We start from the raw sequence: 19,857 nt of genomic DNA on the forward strand, positions 1-19,857 counted from the left end.
ATCCCACATATGGAACACGAGAGATATTAACTATACAGCAATGGGGGTTACTGGTAGGCATGCAAACGCATATTTCTGAGAGCCAGCTTTTTGTTTAAAGCAAAGTCAATAGTAACTGACATCTCAGCATCGTACAGTTATTTCCGTTTCCCTGCCCACTTTATAATTAAACCCCGTCCAGATAATTTGGTTGTAACTAGTAGGCAGACGAAAGTAAAGTTGGTAAACTGTGCCTCCTATAGGTAAGTATGAGAACTGCAGTCATTCCTCAACAGCTGATTCTCATCACAAAGAAAGCTTTTGGATTCCCAGACCATTCAAGGTCACAGACAAATACACCCTCAATTTGCTATGGGGCTACGTTTAGACTAGTTTAGTCTCCAGGAAAATCTGTAAAGAAACTGAGTGAACTGCACACCACACAACATAATTCAGGTGAACAACAAAATTAAAGGAAACAATTGGAAAAAAAAACATTTATTTCTATGGCACACATACACGAAATTCCATTTGGTTTTTCCAAAAGTAGATACAAGATGATCTTTGCATTTTTCTATCTATGAACCAGTATTTTTCTAGGCAAAATATGTACATACACACTTAAAAACCTATTTTCATAAAGCATTTTATACATACTCATTTCACCCAAACAAGTGACCGAGGACCCAGAGGGTAAACAGGTTGGTACCGGCTGTGGTGATTAAGTGGCTGTGCTATGTAGCAGTGCCATAAGCTTGCTTGGAAGTTGCAAGAACGATTGAGAAGTTTTTCCTCTTTTTTTTTTCCCTGTGGAGCCCATGAAAAGAGTTGGGGGGGGGGGGCACAGAGACTCCCCAACAGAGAAATGAGAAAGTCAGCTGCTAGACACACAAGCATCTGTACTGCACTTAAACAGCACATGTCCTGGCTCTGCCCTTTTGAGCTCCTCTATGAGCAGAGCTACGGTCTACCTAAAAATGAACCTTGCTGTGCACAAACCTTTGCTTTTTATGGTCTGTCTGAATGAGATCCAGAGACGCTGTGCGAGAGTACAGCTTTCCTAGAGCGCTCGGGTGGGCCGGAACACGCAAAGACAGAGAGCAGAGTTTTAATTACAAAGCAGTGAAGGAGACTGTTACTGTTTAGTACATGGAGTTCACCATTCTAAGCTCCATTCTGCACTGCACGAATGACGGCACATGTAGTGCAGCCAAGCCAGTCAGACGCTGTAGCTCATTCCATAATCCACAGAAAAATTTGAGCTCCGCTGCAGGCAGAAAATGTTTCAAGATTCAGGCAGACTTTCAAGTGAAAGGGGACCCAAAATAAAAAAGGTTTTCCATTATGCAGAACTTCTGAACATGACTGCTCTCAGTGACGGTTCCATAAAAATGCCTTTTGATACACCACACCTGAACACAGGCCAGTGGATAGACACCAAAAAAACCTTGCGGCTTGTATTTCAATTCATTCGTGTTGCCCTTTGGTCCTTCATCGCTGCTTAAACTTCATTTACAGCCAGACAGAGAAGCTGCTGCCTTTTGGAACGCGTTAGTCTCCTGGAGAAATGATTTGTTGGCAACTGGAGTTTAACCAAAAATTCCTGCCATTCCCCACCATCTACGTGCATCTGTGGTCTTGTCTAACCATCACTCACACCAAAGACAAAGACAAAGAACTTGAGTATAGGAATAAGCACATCATTTTGTGCCCAAACTGTCCCCAAAAGATTGCCTCTTTCCAACACGCCTTTCAAAAGCAGCCCGCAATCTAGTTCTACCAAGAGAAATGTGCTATTACACAATATTTGTTGCATGCTTTTTAATCAACAATGCAGTCCAACTCTTTAAAAACATCAAAGGCCACCAATGTAAATACAAACTGCAGGAAGGACACCATGAGAAGAGAAATCTACTGCCAGGTTAACAATTAGTTCAAGCAGTAGTGTACTGTACTACTTTTGTTCAACTTGAATTCAGCAAGTCACAAGTTTTTTTTTTCTTTTTTTGCTGCCACTCTAATAGAACCTAAAGCGACAAGGTAGTTGTTTACACCATAAAATACAACTATTGACCTAACCCCATGTTATCATCTGCGGTTTAAGGCAACACTATGGATATGTTTCAAAAGTCAGCTACATTACTCGAACAAAACGGTTAAGTTCAAAGTGCTACAGCAAACATGCTCTGTGTCACGGCCTAAAACTACAAGGACCAAGCATGTGCACCACGCCCACGCCCAACCATGCTGTCCATGACACGCTGGTGCCGGCTGCATGGAACGCATGGCTGTTGTAGGGAGCAATGCTTAATTTAGATGTGAAATGCAGCTTCTCGGAGCAAGAGCAACAGCATCTGAAATGTTGTCAACAACAGAAATGTGTTTTCAGCCCCGATTTACAAATTTTTCTCTGCAGGGTTCAAAGCAAAGGCAACTTCAAGCAGTTTAGTTTGCTTTGACAAAGCAGGTAGTCACAGCCAATCTGGAAGAGAGTCACAGAAACCATTCAGAACATGTGATCCTGTTTTCTAATTTCATAACAGGGGAACTTCAAGCCTTGCCTGTGAACACCCTAAGTAATGGCATTTTCATTCAACAATTAGATGTTTGCACTTAGTCTGCAATCAATGCAGGATCAAATTGGTTGAAACACTGAACTGTAAAAAGAGCATTTTTTTCTCTCCCCATGTAATTCAGCTTTGTTATATTTGGCTTTGCTTACCTACTGTCAGCCAATGGCAGGCTGCTCAGTGCATGCAAAACACCCACAAGTCCCATAGGGGCACTTATGTGCATTGGTTAGCGCAGATCCCCCGACCGCCTGGAAGAGCTACTTCAAACTCCCTGGTCGGATATGGCGCTCGGGATCGTCTCATGCTCGGAGTAAGAGTCAAATCAGGAACCCTGCAATCTAAGAATTGCTGATGGGAAAGATGGAGAAACACCACGCATTCTGTCCAGGCCGAAAGGTATGACAAGTAGAAAGATATCCGGTTCTGTCTCCATGGCTGCAAACCCATCTAGCAGGAGGGCCCTCTGGGATAACACACCACCAGCGAGTCTGTGTAGCAGCAGGCTACGCAGAATGGACACTTCCCCACCCTGCAGGTCTGCTGACACCTCTACCTATACATGAAATGCTATGGTACCGTGCCTCGCTGCTCTAGTTGTCTATATTCTATAGTCTATAATTGTCATGTGACTGGGGTTGAAAGGTGACACCATTCTATTTAAACTGCAACCCACTAAATAATTATAGGGGCTGCATCTCAGAATTGTTAGTCTGCCAATGACACATTCCTAAAAAAAATAATAAAGTGAAACCTCACATATTTACTAGACAAACTTGTTAGCCTTGTGAATGAAAGAGCTTTACTCACAGTGAGGCATTTCCAATGGACCTTATGTGCTGGACCCTGATTAATATAAACTGCTGTCTTAAAAGATTGTAGGAAGGCTTTGGAGGGGGGGGGTTGATTCCTCAAACCACATTGTATTCAGCCCAGAGCAATGGCACCCCACAGCTGAACAGCTAGCTCCCTGCCCCCTTGGAACACAAGGAAAGCCTCATATATCATATCTTCTTGGGACGCCGTCCCAGATGATAGTAGTAGCAGAGTGTGATGATGAGGAAGAGCACCCGACTGAGGAGGAGGAGGATGCCGGAATTGGATGCTGAGCCCATCTCGATGAAAGTCGCAGTCATTACTGCAGAGAGATGAGAGCATTTCAGGCGGCAGTCAGTGAACGTGCACTTAAAGATTATCACTCATACACAAATGGAACGTGGATTAAAATATGTACAATCAAAATAAGTTAATTCTTAATAGTTTAGTAAAAAATTGACACCCCCTCTTGGCGTTTCAGTTTACAGCACATGTAATGCTAAACGTTTGCCACTAGAGGGCAGCATCGTTCTAGAAGATCAGGACTAAAATGGGTATTCAATGCATTATGTGCAGGTGATGGGAAACAAGTTCTCATACCTAAAAACTGGACAGTGAAGTAGCAAGCTTCTGTCAGCAGTGTCCACTGGATAATGACCTTTTCTGCCGTGTACAGGCCATTCCACATGATTAGAGAGATACCTGTGAAGGAGAAGAAACAGTTCACTTCTCAAGGTTTTCAGTCACGCAGACTTTACAGGCAGAAATGCTGTGGGCAGCAGACAGTATAGCGGTTAAAGCAACGATTCTTCATCTAAGTGCTGCTAGTCCTAGAATGGGCCCGTCTGTTGCATGATTAAGCAAGATGCTCGTTTACCCTGCTGAAATATGCAGCCATATATACAGTGAAAGAAAGTGTTGACTGCACTCCGGAATGTGATCATTCTGATAATGTAACGCATTATCAGTAATACTTCCCCGTAGTTTTTAGTATTTGTATGCAGCACTTTTTACATTTACTTTGTAAATGAATGTTTTTTTGTTGCATGTGAAAAGCGTAACCGCTTTGCAATTTCGTTATCCGCGGTATAATGACAATAAAAGGCTTCTAATTCCAGTTCTAAAAGCAGCAACTCTCATTCGAGAATTAGGTCTGTCGATGTACTTCCTGTCCACTCTGTTCAGTTCTTAACATCCCAGAGCGTAGTCTATGAAAAACCTACAGAAAGCTACCGTGAAGAAGCTGGGCTGTTTGCAGTACAAGCTGCATGTTTTGTTCGCGGCAGATCGAAACGACAGGTCTGTCCTGTGTGGTTTTCAGCAGGATATAGTGCGGTGTCACCCAGAGGACACCCAAGGCCCCCGCATGCTGAGTGTGACCCTGCTCTGAAGCCCACATTTGAGAGTGTCAAATGTTTTCTGGTCTAAACCAATTCAACTATAATAAGTTCACATCTTCTGCTCGGGTCTCCATGACATGGAACAGAAGTAGGACAGATTGAAAAATTGGTAGGCAACCCTCAATCTCTTTCTTATAATGGTGGATCCCATCTCGAAGGACAGTTTAATGTATGATTAAACAGGGGAGTCGCATTCGGTGTTTTTAATCTCCAGGAACATTCTTCTCTGTACATTCTGCCTGTGGTCTTTTTATCTCGTCCATTTTCCACTGATTTTTTTCAGACAGTTCTGATTAAAAGCAGCAAACCTGTTTTGATCACCTAACGCACATATTTTGCCAACAGCCTTCACTAAGCTGGGTCAAAGGTGACACTGGGAATTCACGGTGTTGAAATATTAAATCAGTCATTAATATTGATGATTCACAATCATGCTGCTCTGTGAATCTGAGTTTGCATGCAACAGGAATGTTTCCAAACTGCCCTCACTTTCCAACTTCTTCCTGAAGAACTGCCACTGGTGATGGGATTGTGGGATTTAATATATCCATAGGAGGAACTTTTCAGTTTTGTGTAAAATGTTGGATGAAAATCTCATGTTTCTTAGCTGGTGAATAGCAATGAGTACATGAAGAACTGAGCAATGGCCTGACATGACCACAGCACCAGTGTGAGAGGAGAGGCGGCTTCCTTACTGAGGAGGGCTCCTCCGTAGAGGCGGATGGAGATGATGGAGCTGGAGAGCTCCTCTTCAAACACCATCTCCGACAGCTGGCCGGGGAACGCCAGAGCCTGCAGGAAAGCGAGAGCTTCAGATGTTTCCCGCAAGAACGCCTGTCCACTTCAGGCACTTCCAATTTGTGTTACAGACCGGCTGGAAGAGTCCTGATGCGTAGTAAGGTGACCTGAGGCTTCAATACACCTTCTGGCAAAGTCCACCAATTTCATTACATCCTGAGATGCGGCACAGCGGCACAGCGCCGAGGCAGAGCGCGCTGAAGGCGGGGAAACAGCCCTCATCTCTAATGCATTTCGTTTGTGCTCTGGGGCCGCCGGCTCTTCTAAAGCGGACGCCGTTCTGCAGATACGGGAACCTGTGGAGCGACTTTTCTCTTCTCTGAGACAGTAGGTCTGATACACAGTGTGCATTCTGTTAGCACAACGTTTTTGAATTCAGAACGCAATTATCTGAGAAATCTCTGAACCAGTTTGAGCGGCTCCGTGGGGGGGGGGGCTTCGTTAGAAGCATCTGGGCCTTATCTCTGGCTGCCCAACCACGGACAAGTTCTTACGTTGCTAAACTCTGCTACTTTTTTCTTGGGCACTGTGAGAGATGCCAGTCTAAAGCTCCCCCCGGCAAACCCACCCCCCACCTAAAGGCCGCTTCTACATGAAAGACGCCAGCACTGCGGCATATCGGTACTCACCATTAGCGCCATCACTGTGAACATGACGGCTGAAATGAGGATCCATACCCTGCAATGAAAGGTCGCTGTTACTCTCTCCCTACTCTGCAGCAGAGTAGGCTGAACACTTTGCCCCATGCAAGTTTCGCAGGTTTAATTTAAACTGGGGAAGAAGCTCCAGAATACTGGGAGCAAAAAAGATGGGGGGAGGCTTCCCCCCCCAAAAAAAATGACTCCCTAATGTTAGTTCATCCCCACAGTTCTGCCAGGAAACACTGAATACCACATATCCAGAACGGGTACCCATCAGATACGCCCTCACCCCATGCCCCCCCCTGCCCCCCCGCCCCATGCTCACCTGAGGCCCATCGGCTCCCGCACCGCAAATTTGATTTCGTTGCCAAGCATCTGGCTTATCTGCAAGAAAGGGGCGACATTTTGGAGCCATGTCAATGAACAGGGTGCTCCAGAGGTCAGGCACACTTCAGCCGAGCAATTATGGATGGCTTCCATGCTCCTGTCATGGACAGGTCATGGACACGTGTGGATATTTTGGTCACGTTGCCACTCTGAGGCACAAACAGATACCCGCCAGTCCATTCAGACCGCAGTCTAAAAACACGGAAGATCGAGGTTTGTTTTTAATTAGACCAAGTTAATTTTTATCGGAGATGATTCAGAGATTAACAGGAGACAGGCAATCAATCAAAACATTACATATTAATAAAGGTCTATATTTAGCTGGAAAAGCTGATTATAGATCACATGAGTGACACCCCTGTTAAAGCTTCTCCCCCATGTAATTTACCCATAAATGATTTAACCCTGAAGCACCCCCGTCAGGCTAGAGTCACCATCCGTGACATATTGGACCTACAACAGCTGTTAGCAGAAACCGTGCGGCACTTAATCTGAGCCAGGGAAACACTCAGCGAGGAACGTGGCGAGTGAGGAGACGACTGAGCCCAAGCTGCCCTATTAGCTATGAAATTGGGATCTCCCCCCCCCCCCCACCAGAAAAAAAGCCTGGTGTCCCTGTCTATCCTGATGTCGCATCCCCTGTGGTTTTGTCACACACTCACAGAGACAGTGGAAGACAGAGGCGAGGGAAATGGCAATGTATAGCTTTACAGTGGCTGCGGCCCCCACTGCACGATGTACGGGGGTGTCAGCACTGGTGCCTGCAAACACTGCATATTGAAGCCAGCATAACTCAGAATCAGCTTATTCATCAACACTGTGCATATACCGCAGCATATGCAGTGCATGCAGTGAGGACACGAAACATGCATGACACACAAAGGACAGGTGGACAATTGCGATGAGGTGGGAGCAACAAGTAGGATGGGGGAGACAGCAGTAAGGGGTTCCTCTGTGCAAATTAGAGTAATAGATGACAATATGTACAAAAGCAGTTGCGATAAAAATGAGAGAGTACTGCAGACTTACTGTACAGGTTTTTGTTTTATGACTATTACTATTACAGTGTGATAGTGCCAATGTTGTAGAAGATGGTGACTAACAAGCCTTGTAAAGAGGGCAGCCTGAGGAAGAAACTGTTTGGCATCTGGCTTATTCTGGTTCTTTGAAACCGGTAGCCTTCCTCAGAAATGAGTTCCTGGATGAAACAGTGATGTGAGTGGGCAGGGATCTCTGAGGATTCTTATTTGTTATTTTCTTGTCCTGCAATTGTGAAGATGTCCAGTGGAGGGCAAGATTCAGCCAATGACTGATGAAGCGAGGAGATGCAGGGCCAAACCGGACTCGCGTGGAGAACAGGAGGGTGCTTTTGGAGGTAAAACTGTACCCAAATGGGCTTGATATCCTTGAGTCTGGTAATCCTGAGGGAGCTGGAGATGGTTGTCCCCAGGAGCCATCCAGCCATCCAGCAGTGTTAAGCTCTAGAAGGTTCTTTGAACACCACAACACCATGCAATCCCCCTATCTCTGGTACATAGTCACATCTGTATTTGCGATGAGATCCAAAAGCGACATCATCTGCAAACTTTAACTGCTTTGTGGATGGATCAAGAAGGTTCAGCCAATGGTGTCCAATGAGAAGTGAAGAAGGAAAAGCACATAGCCCATTTGACACAGTGGATCCCGGCAGCCGCATTTACTGTTCTGTGATTGGCAGGAAGTTGCCAATACACTAATGGATGGGGGGTGTGCTAACATAGAATATTTGATGTGCAGGAGATTTGGTTGATATGTAGAAGATCTGAGCTAAAATCAACATCCGGAACCATCCCATATGTACCACAGCTGTCCAGATGTTCCTGTATACAGGGAAGGTCTGATGCGGAAACTGTAAAGAGTCAAGAAGTGAGTCACTTTTCAGATTGGGAAGAATCAGACAGGTGCCAGGGGGGATGGGAGTCACTGAGGCAAGATGCTTTGTCCTTTCTGGAAGCAGGAACAATGACAATTGTCTCGAAGCGGGACCCAAGCAGCTGTCAGACGGCCCGCTCTTTGTTAAACAGCGGGATGCTGATGTCGGCAGGAAAATGAGGGACATTCCAATTACACCAGTTCGAGATTTCTAAGTGGGCAAACAAATCCATAAACAGAAAACATTTCAGGTAAGAACATCTGATGATGATGACGAAGATGACTAATAATTAGTCAAAAATAATTAAAAAATAAAAATAAATTTAAAAATAATTTAAAAAAACAGAACCTTTATTATTATTTTGGTGCAAAAACTGGTCGCAGAGCACAAATTGAAGCTGCAAAAAAAAAAAGTTACATTTTACAGCAGCGAAATGATAACTTGTCTAAGATAACCTCTAAAGCTTCTGAGGGGGGTGGAACATTAAACAAAAAGCTCAGGCAATATCATCCCGCGAAACAAACTCTGTGTGGGGTCCTTTGCTGGCTTGGTCTCAGGGCCGAGGAGCAAATGAAACACTCCAGCCAGCCAGTACTCCTGGGGGCAGAAGCACTCGCGGCGCAACAAGGGCCAGACGGCAAAAAAAAAACGCTGCGTTTTCTCTGCAGCCGCTTCAGCCAAAGGGAGCCAGTTGGGCCCCATTTGCCAGGCCTGCTGCCGTCAATCTCACCCCGTGCCAATTAACTGGACAAAGCAAAACCTCCCCCCTTGGACTGCTTTTGCGGCAAGTCTATACGGAGGAGCTTATGTAATAGGCAGCCCCCGGTGCCTGTTTTCATTTCACAGGCTTGGTGAATCCTTCCAGCGGGCAGGAACGACACTCATATCCCAGGGCAATCTACCGCGAGACATGAGGATGCTGGGGGCTACCTGACTGCCCAAGCCGACAGCGAAAGAGGAAGAGCAGGATGCTCGCAATGTGGGGGCGGGGCCACGTGTGGCAGGCAGGACCTCCACACCAGACGCGCACCTTCTAAGCCATCGAGCTCCAACGGCGCATAGAGACAGCGCCCCCTACAGGGACGGGCCTACTGCTGAGCTTTGAAGCCCCATGAGCACCAAGATAGCACTAATACTGGTGTGGCCTACTTAAATCTGCAATACTGGTGTCAGCTGACTGGATCTTCTACCCACCCCCCCCAGACTCCGCACCGTGACATAATATTACAGCAGATTGTGACTGTAACCAATTCATTTTACACAAGACTCTGGCACGAGTGCAGCAGCTATCAATCAAAACTTTTTCCCCCTCTTCTAAAGTAACAGTAAATGGCTTAAATTTTATAAAATAATTGATTTATGACTTGGCTAGCAGACGAGGTTTAAGCGAACAATTTCAACATCGCGATGAAAATATTCTAACACATGGATGTGCCAACTATTATTATACAAACATTTATTTAATCTACCATACTAAAACTCTCATTCTGAAACATTTTCAGTGATGTTTAGGAATTTGTAGGCGTTGCCTTAAGACGTCCCCAGAGGCCTTGGAGTAACATAATTAAGAAATGTGTCCTTTTGGTTACGATCAGCATCAAAGAGCCCCTAAATTTAAAAGTCCGCCTTTTATAAAACATTGACACACACCACTGTTCAGTGTCACGTGCCGCCCTCTCTGCAGCACAACCTCTGCAGTGCGTGTATGAAAATCACAACCACGGCTATATAAATGATTCTAAAATAAGGGGCTTGTCAAAGTGACCCAGAATGTGTGACCCGCAGCTAGGCGCCGGTTTCTAGTGACCATCTAGTCGGTGATACTGCGGACGCCGGGCCGTCTGGGTGCCCCGTCTGGGTGGAAACGGACCGCTGAGGCTCTGAAGTGGCCTGAGCCATGGGGCCTTCAGGATGGTGGGAACGCTTAAGGACTATTCCACGTTAGAGTGGAAGATAACAGCCGCTTAATGGTTGTAATGGGGAGATAATGGGGTTTCCCAGGATGCCAGAGTCTCCAGGGCCTTGGGACTGGATGCAAGACTGTTCTGGAAAAAAAAAAACAGGTCCATAGCCCCCCCATGACATTTTCATCTATCCCACTGGACAGATCCGTCCCGCTGAAACAACTTGACCCAAGAGGTCGTAAGACAGCGGAGCGCCTAAGTGGCGCAGATGTGCCGGGCCTTTGATGCACTGCCTGGGCTGGTCCCTTCCATCACTTCGCTTGACTCCCCTCCTACAACAGCAATTTGGTGCCAATTCCTTCTTGATCACTGGAAATACTCTGCCTGCAGCTAAGAAAACATCACAAAGACAGGGAGGATTGTAGGTGATGCTGACTGGGGAAACATAAAAGTCTGTGATACACGTCACCCAGAAATCTCTCCCTCAGGAACAAAAGGCTTAGAGGCACATAGTAATATCTGGTTTCTAGGCAAAAGGCATGTGTTTGTGAGTTCGAATAAGAGCAAACTACAAAGGATTAGGGATTCTGCCGAAATCGTGCTCAGGTTCCCTGGTATTAGAGGACTAACAAACCTAACACCGCTTGCCTTCAGAATGCAGGGTTCTGTGATCTGTGCCACCAGACCAAGATAATCATCCATCTTGGCTGCACCAGTTCCTGATTATTTTTGGATTCTTGCCTTGCTGCACAGAGCAGAGATTCTAGTGGAATTCAGCTGCGTGGGACGCGGGAGCAGGACAGCCGCGTGAGAGACGAGCAGCTGAGTTATGGCGCCCAAAAGAAAGAGACGACCTTCGCTGCGTGTCACTGGAGAGAAACCTCGAGCCTTCATAAATAAAAGTTCAAGAGAAACATTCCCCATAAAATAGTCATGAACCTTCCTGCAGCCCCCCTCCCCACAGGTTTCAGAGAACTTCCACTCTCCTTCCCCCTTCAGTCAGGGACTGTTTCCTTGTTCCACGACAGGAAGAGCCAGGCAGCAGCCGGTGCGTGAAAAGCGGAACGACGCTCGACTTTCAGAGGATGCAGCCTGGCATTGTTTACAAATGCCCCTCCCAGCCCGTCAACCACAGCCCAGCAAACTGCCCCCCACTTGTGTTGCCCCGCTCGCGTTCACATGAAGACCAAACCGAAAACAAAACATGTCTAACTTGTTCACCAGTGACATTATAGACTGTCCAGTCGTGTTGATATAAGTGGTGACACTGGTGTCAAGAGCAGCTGTGCTACATTCCCACTGGGATCCGCGACGTGGAGACCGGTCGTTCACCGCCATCGCACTTCCAGTCGAACGGAAGGCGGCGAGCATGAATTACGGCAGCGATTAGGGCCCCCGCCAAGATAAATGGCGTCTGAGGAGCAAACCGATGAACAACCGCAGGGCGGAACGGGTCACATGTCAGCGGCATTCCTGCCCTTTTCCTGTCAAAATGTTTATAAGACAGTGGGGGAAAACTGGAAGAGGAAGCAGCTCTTAGAAGCTTCTTGTCTGATTTGTTCTTCAGTGGAAAGGAATGAATGAAAAAAAATACACACTGAAGCCTGCAGGTCACTGGTGCGACTCTGTATATCACCCCCCATTCCACACAGATGAGATGCACCTCAGTACAAGGCAAGCACGTCTAATAATCTCTTCTGAAACCACGCTCTCAGTCAGTTTTGCTTGGGATGGATCACCTCTGCCCTCCCTATACTTCATATCACATACAGGCTGACATAAGCTAGTGTTTGGGTGCACTGCAGAGAGACAGCCTGACATAAGCTAGTGTTTGGGTGCACTGCAGAGAGATAGCCTGACATAAGCTAGTGTTTGGGTGCACTGCAGAGAGACAGCCTGACATAAGCGAGTGTTTGGGTGCACTGCAGAGAGATAGCCTGACATAAGCTAGTGTTTGGGTGCACTGCAGAGAGATAGCCTGACATAAGCGAGTGTTTGGGTGCACTGTAGAGAGACAGCCTGACATAAGCGAGTGTTTGGGTGCACTGCAGAGAGACAGCCTGACATAAGCGAGTGTTTGGGTGCACTGCAGAGAGACAGCCTGACATAAGCGAGTGTTTGGGTGCACTGTAGAGAGACAGCCTGACATAAGCGAGTGTTTGGGTGCACTGCAGAGACAGCCTGACATAAGCGAGTGTTTGGGTGCACTGTAGAGAGACAGCCTGACATAAGCGAGTGTTTGGGTGCACTGCAGAGAGACAGCCTGACATAAGCGAGTGTTTGGGTGCACTGCAGAGAGACAGCCTGACATAAGCGAGTGTTTGGGTGCACTGCAGAGAGACAGCCTGACATAAGCTAGTGTTTGGGTGCACTGCAGAGAGACAGCCTGACATAAGCTAGTGTTTGGGTGCACTGCAGAGAGATAGCCTGACATAAGCTAGTGTTTGGGTGCACTGCAGAGAGATAGCCTGACATAAGCGAGTGTTTGGGTGCACTGTAGAGAGACAGCCTGACATAAGCGAGTGTTTGGGTGCACTGCAGAGAGACAGCCTGACATAAGCTAGTGTTTGGGTGCACTGCAGAGAGATAGCCTGACATAAGCGAGTGTTTGGGTGCACTGTAGAGAGACAGCCTGACATAAGCGAGTGTTTGGGTGCACTGCAGAGAGACAGCCTGACATAAGCTAGTGTTTGGGTGCACTGCAGAGAGATAGCCTGACATAAGCTAGTGTTTGGGTGCACTGCAGAGAGACAGCCTGACATAAGCGAGTGTTTGGGTGCACTGCAGAGAGATAGCCTGACATAAGCTAGTGTTTGGGTGCACTGCAGAGAGATAGCCTGACATAAGCGAGTGTTTGGGTGCACTGTAGAGAGACAGCCTGACATAAGCGAGTGTTTGGGTGCACTGCAGAGAGACAGCCTGACATAAGCGAGTGTTTGGGTGCACTGCAGAGAGACAGCCTGACATAAGCGAGTGTTTGGGTGCACTGTAGAGAGACAGCCTGACATAAGCGAGTGTTTGGGTGCACTGCAGAGAGACAGCCTGACATAAGCGAGTGTTTGGGTGCACTGCAGAGAGACAGCCTGACATAAGCGAGTGTTTGGGTGCACTGTAGAGAGACAGCCTGACATAAGCGAGTGTTTGGGTGCACTGCAGAGAGACAGCCTGACATAAGCGAGTGTTTGGGTGCACTGCAGAGAGATAGCCTGACATAAGCGAGTGTTTGGGTGCACTGCAGAGAGACAGCCTGACATAAGCGAGTGTTTGGGTGCACTGCAGAGAGACAGCCTGACATAAGCTAGTGTTTGGGTGCACTGTAGAGAGACAGCCTGACATAAGCTAGTGTTTGGGTGCACTGCAGAGAGAGAGCTCACTGCCTACCCACTTTCTGCATTTTACACACTAATGAGTCACTGGGTTCACGATGCCCATTAGCTGATGATTCTGCCCACATTTCTATCAGACTGTGTGTGTGTGGTGGTGGGGGGGGGACTGATGGCCCGTCATGGTGCTGCGTCTACTGCCTTCAACCTCTTGATCTTGTCCCCAGTGGCTCTGTTTTTCCCACAGATTCCCCAGCTGCGGTTCCAGCTCCGGCTGAGAGGCCAGCTGACGTTTCCAGGGCAATTTTTCCAGGACGGCTCGCAGCCCCATATATGGCACCAGCTGCGGAGGCTTTCGGACCATTTAGAACCACCGAGGCGGCACTTTTCAAACTGAGGTGGAACCAGAATCACAAGTGATAAAATGCGAAAACCCCCATTAAGCTCTGAGGGCCAATAGAATCCATGTAGCCCAGTTATGCCTTACAAAAAATATTTCAAACTAATTACATTTCAGACTAATTAATTACATACTGTTGGATGGCCATTCAGGATGGCTGGCTTTCATGCAACATCCAAGATGTTTGATTTTGAAACTAATAGGAACCTGGAACAAGCATCGTGCCAACTAACGGAGGAGTAAAGTAGTCATGGTGAAACTTACAAACCCACAATCTACTAACACTCACTATAAAAAAAAATGTCTCATTAAATGCTGCCATTGTGATTTACGACCTTCAATAACAGCAGAAATTTGTTTGTGTTTAAGAGTTTAAACGGTAAGAGAAAGAAGCAGGCGGCCATATTTCTGCCAGTGTGCTTAGTGTGAAAAATGTTTTAGAAAAAGCTAAAAGAGAAAAGCCCATACATGAGAACAGAAGTGAAAGCGTGTCGTGTGTAATGGTGAAGCGTGTCGTGTGTAATGGTGAAGCATGCAGTGTGTAATGGTGAAGCGTGCCAGGATTCCCATTAATCTGCATCTACTCTTTCCATTAAAAATGTAAACATAATTTTTATGAAAATTGGCAGGATTTATGTTTTCAATTAAAGAGAGTTTTCAGAAATGTATTACAGTGGTCAATCAAGAGATTGTTGAACATAATGAGGTCTGAGTTTAGTGCAGAGCAGACCACTTCCTGAGACTAACTAATCACAAACTCTTAATTACTGCCCTGCAGGCCTGAGAGGCTCCAATAATTGGGCGTCGAGCAAAAAAGACGGAAAAAACAACTACAGGTCAGTTCCATCAGGCAGAAATCGAGCGGCTATTTTAAGGTAACTGGTAATGGTGCAGTTAGAGTGTAAAAAAGCCTGCCAATCACAGCAGACTGAGGGTGACGTGATTGGCTGCCCTGCCTCACAGGTTCCCCCTTGAGCCGCATGCTAGGAGGCCCACAGCTTCCAAAGAGCATCCAGCAGAACCCGTAAATCCCAGTGAGCGGCACGAAGAGATACTTCGCGACGAGAGCAAACTTAGCGCACACTGACCTTTGACCTGTGCACTTCCCCGTCGTCATCCTCTCCCCCGACTCCCAGGATCTTACGGGTCTTCAACCGACTGACCAAGTCAGTCTGACTGTGCTTCTTCATAAGGGGGGGGTGAGGTTTGGAAGCCATGGCTTGCAGGGAGCGACAGGGAGGGGGCGGAGGGCCCAGGTGTCTTGCTGCCTGCGGGAGAGAGAGAGACAGAGAGAGATTGTTGAAAACTTTCCCTAAAGCGCTGATATTATTCAGCAGAGATGGCTGTACCTCTGTGCCAGGGGTAGCTCCATTCACTGATACGGCTCATTACAAAGCTTCTGTGGAAAAAATAAATCCCTCCCTGCCACCCATTTACACCACTAACAGTCTACACCAAAACCCCCATTTACATCTCTATAGAAACTGTAAAATACCATCAACAAACATAGAGCGGTTACACCATTTAACATGTTAAAGTCCACGCTAACTAGTAAACTCAGCACTACATATCAAGTGACATTCAGAAAAAGATAAACAGCCTTATTTACATAATACTATGTCCAAGTGCCTCCAGAAAACCGTGAAACAGACATAAATTTGCCACGTTACAAATCTGCAGCTTTCTCATTGCAGTAGTTGCTCAGTTACCAAAATAGCAAATAAGGACAGTGAAGGGACCCTTTTTCTTACTGTGACACCTATTATTTCAGGTGCCAGATCACCTTCCTTTCATCACACAAGGCCCATACCTACCAGGTCTCGTAAATTACAGTGTTGATGGAACTGCCTGTTCCTCATAAAAGCACGGATTTCACGGTCAATGGCAGCGCAGAGCGGCATGGGGAAATTTAGAAGGTAGGGTTAGCTTTCCACTGGAGCCAAGCCTGCTGCTGCAATCCACCTCTGTTATTTCATGACCTCCCCCCCCCCAAACCAGAAATGGGTAGGGGGGTGGGATATTAAACATGAAACAAAGCACAGTCAGAGCTCATACATACTTCAAAGGGCTTGCGCTCTGCCATCACTGTGAAGAGACGGCTGTGGTTTGTAACACGGCTCATTCTGGATTTAGTCATCGATTTACAAACAGAGGAGAGACCAGGCATTAAGAGACGGTTTGTGTACCTCACAGGGCCATCGACGCCTTTCACTTTGGACTAAGGTTTGAAAAAACATTCATATTTCCATTCATGCCCTTTGACACACTGCCGACTGAATCTACATATAAAATTAAATATTGAAGTACATCGGTGTTTTCTCCATGAGCCTGTTGTCAGAGAGATGACTACCATTTGGGGCATTTTCGGAGCTCTATAGAACACAACGCAACCATCGCTGAGCTTAGTGAGTCACCTGAAAACAGGCCTACATTATCACTTTCAGCAGAGGGAGGGAGGAACAGAGACGACACCCCCACCATTGCACCGTTTACCGTGAGACAATCCATTAAATTATACATTCATTAACAAGAATCACCAAGCACAGCATTTCAAAACCAATCCAAGGGACTTCAATCCAAGAGACAACCCATGGAGTTTGTACACAGTGCGTGCAAGCTCGGGGGAGGGGTGGTGACTGATATTAACAACCACCATTTGTTCATAGAGTACACTGAACCGGAGCATTTTTCTTGATTGCTGATATCTCAAGGGTTATGAGCCTTATAAAAGCAGGTCTTCAGTCCAAGAATAGACCATGAGAGCACTCAGCGAATGCTTATTTAATGCAGGTTGACTTGCACATCCATTGAGAATGACTCTCAGCTCACCAGTACTGGAAAACCCAACATTTAAAAAAAAAAAAAATTCTTAATGTAAACAGGCATGACATAGACAGCTGCATGGGTCCTTGGCCTTTCGCAAAATACAATAAAACGGTGACCCGCAAATGGCTATACCACACAGTAGAAGATGGCTGATGGCGCCGACGCCGAAGGAGAGTTCAGAGGGAGGTCACGCCGAGACACGTGGCTATAGACAAGAAAGGTCACAAGTTCTGCGGCCAGAAGAAATGTGTGAGCAGGGGGTGAACTTCCCCCACTGGGGTCACAGTTTCTGTTTAGGGTCAGAAAACGGTAGAAAACTGTGTAGGGCCTGGTGTCTCGAGACACACACATGCGCACACACACACACACACACACGGGCAGATGGTCACATCTACAAGACCTGCCACAGTTAACGACCCCATCGCACACCAGCTGCCATCAGCGAGATCACTTTGGCACCACCGTCCAAACATTTTAGTGGGATGGATAACATGTTAGCAGGCAGCTGGGTAAGATGGGGAGTCAAACAGCAGCTTACTAATGCAAACAGTGGACTTCAGAACAAAACACTGTGCCTGTGGACTGTCAAGTCACTACAGATCACTGGGTACAGGGTGACTGAGGAATGCCTTTACCAGTTTTTGTATATATAGTGGCAATTTAATATATCAATGACAAACACACATGCATACATATTTGCGCACAGTCACACACACACTCAGCGGGCAGTTTATAAGGTACACCTGCTTATTAAGACAAATTATGTGGCTCTACTCAACATATGCAGCACCCAGACAAGACCAAGAGGTTAAGTTACTGTTTGACTAACAGCAAAATGGGCAAGAAGCCTGGTCTAAGTGATTTTGAATGAGCCGTAATTGTTGGGGCCAAAATCTCAGAAACAGCCACAGTCCTGGGATTTCATATAACCCAGCATTTGGAGTTCACAGAGAATGGTGACACGAGCAAAAAACATCCAGTGAATGGCATCTCTATGGTCGAAAACTTCTTGTTAATGAAAGGGGTCAGAGGAGAATGCCTCAAAGCTAACAGGAAGTACAAAAATAACAGTTCAGTACAGCAGCCGTATGCAGAAAGGCTTCTCTAAATACAAAACTCACCTACCCCTGAAATGGTTCTGGAGGTAAAAATAGGTCAAATCCGATACTAGTCCATGTACCTATTAAACTGGCCACTGAGTCATATATAATATACGCACACCCACAGATGTATATATACATGCATGCACGCTACATACGCACCCTACATACACATGCTACACATCCGTAAAATAAATTAAGAGACCATGGCGCATTTTTTTGTTTCACTTATTTCTCAATTTATGGGTATGCGTCTGTGAATAATATATGTATTTTTTTTTTTGCAAAATGCAACCTGGCTCTTCCCTGTTTCTCATTAATGAAGGGCTTTTTCCTTTGTTTATGGGACTTCAGTCCTGCTTCTAGGACCTGATTCGAACAGTCCTAGCAGTGCACTTCACACCTGCGCTTAACATTTTCCATTCCTTTTGAAGGTCATTTGATGATATCCTCCGATTCATGATGTTCATCTGTCATTAGAAAGTTGCTTCTGCCCTCTCCCTGGCTGGTTTTTGGTTATCGCCAGTGTCTCCTGCTTCACCTTGTTCTTGTGTACTTTGAGCCTGGAAGCAGTCTGCCTCGTAGTGCAGCCTTCTGCCACCAGAACCAGGATTGAACCAGGATTTAAAAATGCAGATTTGTTGAGTGGTCTCTTAATTTTTCTCACGGTTGTACATGCATTTCATGCCCTTATAGCTCCTTACAAATAAAGCAAACAGAATGACTGGCTGCCAAACGGGGACTGAAGCATCAATACTGATGCAGTCTATTAAGCTGTACTGTAGGAAGCAGGTGGAAGTGAGCAAAGGTAGGGGAGTCATGAGAGTGGGAGGCTAAACCAGAGCCTAGCAGCTAGAAATTGGCAGCTTAAGGGTAGGGCAAAGGCTTAGGGAGACTTACATCACTCTGGGTTTCATGCTCACAACGCTATACTTTGAGTTTTTATAAGGAAACAAGAAAACAAGGCAACGTGCAAACAATTCTGTGAAATGGTGAGCAGATAGACAGACAGACAGACAGACAGAGATAGATAGACAAATAGAGATAGATAGATAGAATACTGGGAAAGCATCCTGTAGTGTGAAAGTTTTTGGCAAGCATTTTAAACAACAAAGAACATTTTCTGTTTGAAATAGTATTTTGTCAATATTTTCATATTCTCATACTGATAATTTTATATTCTCATTATTTTCACTTTCCTCATGCATCCTACACAGCTGGATTAGGCTGAGCTGGCGCCCAGTTTGAGCGGTTCTCCATTTTTTTCATCTTGTGACCCTGCAACAAAGATCCTATTATCAGCAGAATGTAGAAGCAGTGCATTATGGGTCACAGATTAGTACCAACCCAGTAATGAGCGCCAATGACCGATTCCTCTATCTATAAAAGTAAAAAAAAAAACAAAAGAGAAGACATTTAACCACCCAGATAATTCTGTGCAACCTTTAGAGTTGCAATAATTTTTTGAATAGTTGAGACACACCAAACTCTCCACTTGGACTAGATAAGTCATAAAGAGATTCAGATAAATGATTACTATTACTGATCCATTTTAACCAACATCCTTATTGTGAAGTGCTTGCAGGTGCAGCTGAAACAAACAGGCATGTTGTGCTTCAACCCTAATGCCAGGAAAACCACACAGTTATTTGAAATTCAGCTGCAAAAAGGAAGCCGTGACGTGCAACATATTTGAGATGAAAAGGTGCATTTTGCTGCTTCCCCTGGTGTTGTGACATAAGACATTGACCTTTCCAGATGACTTCTACATTTTCCAGCTAAAATAAAGCAATTTCCCAAT

General features: G+C 45.9%; 1 protein-coding gene across 2 annotated transcripts in view; it reads right to left on the bottom strand.

The window, feature by feature from the left end:
- Positions 1-461: 461 nt before the first annotated feature.
- The window catches only part of LOC111859503 (tumor protein p53-inducible protein 11-like), a 45,478-nt gene continuing 26,082 nt past the window's right edge, over positions 462-19,857 (bottom strand). For both annotated transcript variants that reach the window (XM_023842242.2, XM_023842241.2), the window contains 6 exons: positions 15,219-15,398; positions 6,530-6,588; positions 6,193-6,241; positions 5,461-5,557; positions 3,966-4,067; positions 462-3,687 (listed from right to left, as the gene is read on the bottom strand). In XM_023842242.2, coding sequence (XP_023698010.1) covers positions 3,554-3,687; positions 3,966-4,067; positions 5,461-5,557; positions 6,193-6,241; positions 6,530-6,588; positions 15,219-15,347 — 570 coding nt within the window. In that variant the 5' untranslated portion in view covers positions 15,348-15,398 and the 3' untranslated portion in view covers positions 462-3,553. The remainder of the gene's footprint in view (positions 3,688-3,965; positions 4,068-5,460; positions 5,558-6,192; positions 6,242-6,529; positions 6,589-15,218; positions 15,399-19,857) is intronic.

The sequence above is a fragment of the Paramormyrops kingsleyae genome, chromosome 13 (genome assembly GCF_048594095.1).
Source record: "Paramormyrops kingsleyae isolate MSU_618 chromosome 13, PKINGS_0.4, whole genome shotgun sequence".
Taxonomy (NCBI): Eukaryota; Metazoa; Chordata; class Actinopteri; order Osteoglossiformes; family Mormyridae; genus Paramormyrops; species Paramormyrops kingsleyae.